General features: G+C 45.2%; 1 protein-coding gene across 1 annotated transcript; it reads right to left on the bottom strand.

The window, feature by feature from the left end:
• Nucleotides 1-3,872: 3,872 nt before the first annotated feature.
• On the bottom strand, nucleotides 3,873-6,683 carry LOC147615378 (L-type lectin-domain containing receptor kinase S.4-like). Its single transcript, XM_086778917.1, has one exon. The coding sequence runs from the start codon at nucleotides 6,115-6,117 to the stop codon at nucleotides 4,147-4,149; it is 1,971 nt and encodes a 656-aa protein (XP_086635043.1). The 5' UTR covers nucleotides 6,118-6,683; the 3' UTR covers nucleotides 3,873-4,146.
• Nucleotides 6,684-7,739: the final 1,056 nt, after the last annotated feature.

Genomic DNA, 7,739 nt, shown 5'->3' with positions numbered 1-7,739 from the left:
GCATACCAGTTGCTCATCTCATCAAAGACAACATCCCTGCTTACCCTCAACTCATGTATAGCAGGGTTATAACACCTGTATCCCTTTTGCTCAAGGAAATATCCAATAAACACACATTTTTCAGCTTTTGGATCCAGCTTAGTTCTCATTTCATCTAGCACATGCACATATACAATGCATCCAAAGACTTTCAGATGAGACAAATCAGGTTTTCTGCCAGTAAACCTCTCCTCTAGAGTTACATCATGTATGGCTGCAGTTGGAGTCCTGTTCATGATGTATACTGCTGTAGAAACAGCCTCAGCCCAATAGCTATGCGGCATATTCTTCTCTTCCATCAATGCTCGCGTAATCTCAGCAATGTGCCTGTTTTTTCGCTCAGCAACTCCATTTTGCTGCGGAGTGTATCTGCATATAAATTGTCTCCGAATACCATTCTTCTTCAAAAATTCAGAGAACTCATTGGAGAAGTACTCTCCCCCTCCATCTGACCTTAGGCACTTTACATATTTCCTTGTTTGCTTTTCAACCAAAACTCTGAAATTCTGAAAGTGAGTAAACACCTCACTCTTCTCCTTCATGAAATATACCCACATTTTCCTTGTGTAGTAATCAATGAATGTCACATAATACCTACAGCTAATACCTACAGCCTCCTATAGACATGGTCTTCGTAGGACCCCATACATCTGAATGTACAACATCTAGTGCATTTCTACTCACATATCTGTTGCGTGGAAATACATGCTTTGTTTGCTTTCCAAATTGACATGCTTCACATATTCTCTGCATACCTTCCACTTTAAACTTTGGCAGCTCTGTCACAATTCCTTTAGTCTGCATAGACTTCATTCTCTGCACATTCACATGTCCAATTCTTTTATGCCAAATGTCTGTGTCTGCAACAATTCCTGAACCATTTGCAAACATCGCAGCTCTCATTTCAGGCATGTCTACATTCAACGTATGCATTCTGCCCACTCTGTTGCCTTTTGCAACCAACCTGCACTTGTCTTTAAAGTCTTCAACATAACAACCATCAGGGTTAAACCGAACCTGCAAACCCTGCTCAATCATCTGGCCAACTGAAACCAGATTCTTTGTTATATTTGGAACGTGAAGTACATCTGTAAGGTACTTCACTTTGCCATCCTGCATAGACAATGGCACATCTCCAACATGGGCAATTGGATGAGCAGTGTCATCCCCTGTTTCCACAAAACCTGGTCTTTCAAGGTTTTTCATCTCCTTGAACCACTCCCCATGACTTGTCATGTGGTTCGAAGCACCTGAATCCACATACCATACATCGTCTTTTTGTGCTGCTTCAACATTTTCAAACATGGTATTCACGACACGCTGCATAACAAACAACCTTTCATTATCCTCATTGTTTCTGCTTGAGGATGCATAGTTGTTCTGCTGCACTTTTCCATTTTGCATGTCAGCCTGCTTCTTATAACATTCTGCCTGCACATGTCTAACAATAAAAGCATTCACGTGCATCATTATATTGCCTTTGCCAATTTCCATGTCCTCTTTGACTCCGCCTACCTCTGAATTTGCCTCTTCCACCTGTGTGTTGTTAATGTTGTTGTTGTGTATTCTAGGACTGTTGTTGTTGTTGCTGCTACTGGCCATAATTCTGTTGTTGTTGCTGCTACTGGCCATAATTCTGATTACCTATTCCACGTCCTCTTTGACTCCCTCTACCTCTGAATTTGCCTCTTTCACCTGTGTGTTGTTAATGTTGTTGTTGTGTATTCTGGGACTGTTGTTGTTGCTGCTGCTGCTGGCCATAATTCTGATTACCTGTTCAGCCACCTCCTTGATTGTGTCCACAGCCTCCTCTACCTCGTCCTCTTCCTGAACTTGTGTAGAAGGCCTGTTGCTCTGAACTGTTTTTGTTTTGTGAAGACTGTTGGTCTTCACCCAAGCTCTTCTCTTCTATAATCAACATAGACACCAAATCTGTAAAGTTGGAAATGTTTTTCCGAGTCTGAATAGACGTCTTGAACGCCTTGTATTGTGGCCCGAGACCACGTAGACAAACTTCCACCTTATCATCATCATCTACTGACACACCAATAGATGCAAGGGATTCCACAATACCCTTTATCTTCAGCGCATAGTCATTCACAGACATGCTTTTTTTCTCCACAGTATGAAGTTCATTCTTCAACTGTATCTTACGTGCCTTGGTATTTGTTTCATAGAGCTTTACCAAGGTGTCCCATGCCTCCTTGGGAGACTTAGCATCCTGAATGTGCCCAATCATGGTGTCCTGTATACTAATGGAGAGCTAGTACATAACTTTCTTGGCTCCTTGGTTCCAGTCTTTAAACTCTTTCACATCTGCAACAGTCGGATTTATGTCCGGTATCTCTGGTGCCTCTTCATGCTCACCTTCTATGTAGTCCCAATAGCCCTTTCCCATCAGGAAATTCGTCAACCTGAATCTCCAAGCATGGAAGTTATTCTTATCAAGCTTCTCAGCCACAATCTGGGTTATGCCATCATTTGACATCTTGCCAGACACACAAATTTACCAGAAATAACACTCTGGTTTGTCCTGCACAAACTGCTGTATTTACTGCAGCGGTATTGTAGTATACTCAAATGTCACAACCAGTGACCTCAATATGCATACATACACCCAATGGCAACTGTTGACCTCAATATGCATACATACACCCAATGGCAACTGTTGACCTCTTTGCAGCACCCACAGTGTCTGCACAACCAATCTGTCTTCCTGCAATTCTTAAAACAGAGTTCTACAGAGAATTGATGACTTACTCGCAGTGCTCGAAATTGCCTGCTTTCTGAAAAACGGAGGTCCGACGCGCCCGAAATGCGTTTTCGGCCCAGAAAATTTTGTTTGATAGGACAATATAGTTATCCTAAAGCTTTACTCCTGCGAAGAAAGCTCCTCAATCAGAGATCGTTTGCCGATGCCTCCCGTAGAGCTCCCGACAAGGGTGTAGTCACCAACACAAATAGGGAAGAGTAGTTGAAGCTCTTACCCTCGTACCGCTTCCTGTAGTTCTCTTGCTTGCAGCTCAGCCCTTAGCATGAACCAGGCTCTGATACCATGAAAAGATGTAGGGAGGAAGAGAGCTTAAGCTCTTGCAAGCACACACACACTCACAAAACCCTAATAGAGAACAAACAAGGTGAGAGGCTGAAAATCTTCTTCTTCTTCACTCAACACTCAACACACCATATACAAGATAAGAGTACACACAATATGGAAGGTACTCAACCAAATACATACAAGGGTTCTCTATAGTGTGAACCCAACTAAATGTGCTGGCGCTATAACTATGCGAGTCTCTAAAATGGCTGTCACACTGTCATCCCACTGGCCGTATATCACCCATGATCTCACCAACCATGCCAGTGGTGTAAGTGTGGGGCCTATCCCCCAGGCGAGTCATCAGTGTCCATCGCCTCACTAGACGAGCTCGATATCTCAACAAGAGAAAGAGAGAGAGAGAGAGAGAGAGAGAGAGAGAGCGCTTCTATGTATGGGAGTGTAAGAAGAGAGAGAGAGTGTGTGCATGTGTGTGTGTATGTGTGTGTGTGTGAGAGAGAGAGAGAGAGAGTAGGTGTGTATATGTGTGTGAATGTGAGAGAGAGAGAAAGAGAGAGTTTCAACATTTGAGAGTGTGTACATGACAGAGAGAGGGAGATCGTCATGTGCATGTGCATGTGTGTGTGTGTGTGTGTGTGTGTGTGTGTGTGTGTGTGTGAGAGAGAGAGAGAGAGAGAGAGAGAGATGGTTGTAGAGAGAGAATAGTTCTTTTCTGGAACCTTGGTCGACCGGCAATGCACGGGTGCAATACTAGTAATTATAATTATAAACTAAATAACCATAATCATGATTATTAATTAAAGGGTGCGACCCTTGAAAGGGTGCCTATATGTGTAATGAACATGAACACAATCATAATCAATCAATTGTGTGTTTTAGCAATCACATCTGTCTCATCTCTCTCACCCTTGCTCATGCTCTTGTATCTGAGCATCTCCAATGTCTTTTGTAATACTATAGTCTCAGCATTAAATACCTATTCTAATGTTCTAAGGTCGTGTTATTCATATTACAACATGGTGTTAAGCCGGTTGAAGGTGTTATTCATGTTACAACATGGGGTTAAGCCTGTTGTAAGTTCCTGTCAAGGGCAAGACAGGTTGCATTTCCACATGTTTGAAGCTGCGCTTGGATCCTGTTTGTGAAGCGAGAGCTGAACTTGAGGAAGGTAGAGAACGACCCAAAACGATCACCGAAGATGATGTGGAAGTTGGCAAGACTGATGATGTAGAGCTAGAAGAGCTGCTCAATCTGGAGGCCATTGGGAAAAGTAATGGGGCAGCTGCACTCTTACTGTTGCTGCTGGAGTAGGGGAAATCAGGCCTGATGGTGGGAAGCGGCAGAATGATGGTCTCCTTGAGCACTTGGTGCACTTGCCTCATTGTAGGGCGACAGTCGGGAAGAGGGTGGCAGCACACAAGACCTAAATGGAGGACACACGTCCACCATCGGTAATGCTCATCTAGCATCTCATTGGTTGTCGATGTAGACGTGGCATCTTGCATCTCAATGGTTGTTGGTGTAGACGTGGCAATCATGGCATCTCGCATCTCATTGGTTGTTGGTGTTGCCGTGGCAGCCAACTGGAGCTTGGGATCCAATGCATCTAGGAGCTTGTTGCTTCGTTGGAGAAGCCATGCCCACTCTATTAAGTTCATCTCTTGAGGCTGCTGGTCAAAGTTTAGCACTCTACGGCCGCAAGCTACTTCTAAGGCCAATACCCCAAAGCTATACACATCTGCTCTGTCTGTGGCTTTCCCAGTGAAGAAAACCTCCGGTGCGAGGTACCCTGGTGTTCCTGCTGCAGTCATGGTGACTATCTTATTGTGAGAAATAAGCCTTGCAAGCCCAAAATCCCCTAGCAGAGGCTCCAAGTCTTCACCGAGCAAGACATTGGCAGCCTTCACATCTCTGTGCAGCACGCAATCTCCCAACCCTTCATGCAAATACTCCAAAGCAGCAGCTACTCCTAGTAGGATGTTGTACCTGGTCTCGCTGGACAAACCAACCTCCGATTTGCCTCCATAGAGATGCTGGTCCAAGCTACCATTGGCCATATACTGGTATACTAACAAGGCCTTGCCTTTGTGGTAGCACCAACCATGTAGTTGCACGAGGTTGCGGTGGCGAATGGTGCTGATTATCTTTACTTCAGAAGGGAGTGCGGCCTCTTCTCCCAAGCCCTCATTGAGTCTCTTCACAGCCACTACAGTACTAGATCCATTCACTTGCAAAATTCCTTTATACACACGGCTGAAGGCACCTTGACCCACCAGTAGCCTGTCGCTGAAACCCTTGGTAGCTCTTTTCAAGTCACTGTAATTGTAGCGAAGTACAGAAGAATCAATTCCCGACTGGCTTTCGTGGCGAGCTGCTAGTCTGTCCTTGTGTTTACGGAGGAGGAAGACACTGCTGCAAAGGACCGCTAATATAGCTAGTGCAGAGAAACTCAGAAGGAGGGGTAGAAGGAGTTTCCTTGTGCAATGTTTGCAGTGATTAGTAGTGGAAGGGCTTGATGTGGTTGCAAGGTCCTGAGTAGAGAAAGTCCATGCGTAGAGGGCATGCCCCTCGTACAACCTGCCTGTGGTTGCTGAAAATCCGACATACATGAGCTCACTGAAAATACTAGAGAGATTATATTGGGTCTTCAGGATTGGTACATGGGGACGCTCCTTTGAGGTAGTGTCATTGGTCATCCATACCTGGATCTGCTGGCTAGAAGCGTTGTATTCGACCCAAGCCAAGAAGGTGTTGTTGTTGTAGAGGTACAAGGGGGATTCAGGCTTAGAATTATCTGCTTTTGTGTTGCTTGTGACGTTGGAAACCAAGCTGTTGAAATCGATTCCGATGTGGCTGGAGCTAGGGTCTTCCATGTTCCCATTCTGGTAGGTGTCGAACTCGACGGCGAAGAAGTGGGGGGGGGCGGAGGCATAATTGGTGAGGCCAAGGAACTCACCTGTGCTATTGGCAGGAATGGCCGCTTGTGAGGTGATGAAGAAGGCCATGCCGTCACCGCACATTCCATAGACGTCGGTCGTGACGATCTGGAACTCGAACGAGGTGCTGAAAGATGCAACGGTGTTATCCCCTTGCGCAAACCGAACAGGCTGGCTGAAGATGAACCGGCCCACGCTCGAGTTTTCCTTGTACTTGGCTAGATCTTGGATCGGGGGTCAGCCACACGGCCCCGTCCGTCCCGTATGCTGGGTAAGTGCCGTTGTAAGACGAGTCCTCTGGCTCAAGCAGGCTGAATTGCTCCCTGCTGCCATTCGCTCTGTATTGGAACTGTATAGCAGAAACCCGTACTAATTTTCTTGAGAGGAGTGGAAGCAAGAAGATGAGAAGCAGCCATTGAAGAAGGCAGGGCCTCGCCATTGCTTCTCAATACAAAGAGTAGTGTGGGTTGGATTAATTACAGGAAATAATTTCCGCCTTGGAACACGCACAGCGTGACAGCTCCCGACGGCGTCGGCCATTGTTGACCGATCAACCTTGACTTGCAAACTCTTGCTGGCAGTGGCGTCGTCTTGTGCACTTCAGTCAAGCGATAGCTCTCTATACCTGACATCTCGACTCACAAGTACGGTGTCACATTGACACGTCACAAAGGACAAATCAGGTGTCGGATCAAGGAGAGCCCCGATGAAAAATTGAACACTATCACGCAGAGGTGCACAGGAAGGCTCCTTCATACGAAGAAAAAGAGTTTTGTGCAGAAGAAGAACGCAACCTTCATGCAATATATGGGCCCTCAGGGAAATGTTGTGACCTTAGCGTATCCAATTTTTTAAAGGTCGATGAATCTTAGAATTTGTATCCATATGCTCGTTTACACACGTGTCCATTTTTCATCTCACGAGTGTGCATGCCATGTAGTTCCTCGTGCCTTCATGTGTGCGCGCCTCTTAGGCCTTGCCACTCATCTTCATCGCATGCATGGCAAGACACAAAGAGAAGATAAGACCTCTCTTGGACACACCACCAAAAAAATGTCTCTCTAGGATGTCTTTGAGGGTCCCATTGATCAAACCTCTCTCTCTCTCTCTCTCTCTCTCAATAAGAGGGTTGGGGAGAGGGAACAAGGGAAGCAGGCATCTCTCACTGTAGGATTCAACTTGATGATGCACAAAGATCTCATATGCAATGCCAATATAAGGAGCATAGGACACTAAAGAAAAAGTATAGATGTAGAGATTCATGGACGAGGCAAAGCCAAGGAGGATGGCAACACACAAGAGGCCGAACTGCACAAGCGAGGAGGAGAGCATGGTGGAAAAAGCAGAGGCAAGATATCCCATAGGGCAAGATCTTCAAACTTATAAAGCTATAAGGATCCACCTTAGAGCATTTGATAGCAAGCATTACTTATTGAAATCTCTTTATGTTTTATCTAGCACATTTTATGGGGACAAAATTTTTTCCCCTTTTTTGCACTTACAATACCCTAACATTCATTTTTGTATTGGTCCCCCTCACCCTTTTAGTATAAACCTCCCTCGTATATACTCCAAAGGCTCTTAACCACACGAGTCCTCTGTCATAACTTTGTCCCTAATGCATAATTAAATTCATGTTTAAGCATAGAGATGATCACAACATGTGTATCTAGTTTGCTTTTGTACAAGCACGGAGGTGGTCACAT

The sequence above is a fragment of the Cibotium barometz genome, chromosome 40 (genome assembly GCF_041138505.1).
Source record: "Cibotium barometz isolate CiBa-2024 chromosome 40, ASM4113850v1, whole genome shotgun sequence".
Lineage (NCBI taxonomy): Eukaryota > Viridiplantae > Streptophyta > Polypodiopsida > Cyatheales > Cibotiaceae > Cibotium > Cibotium barometz.
This window is presented reverse-complemented; position numbering and strand designations above follow the sequence as displayed.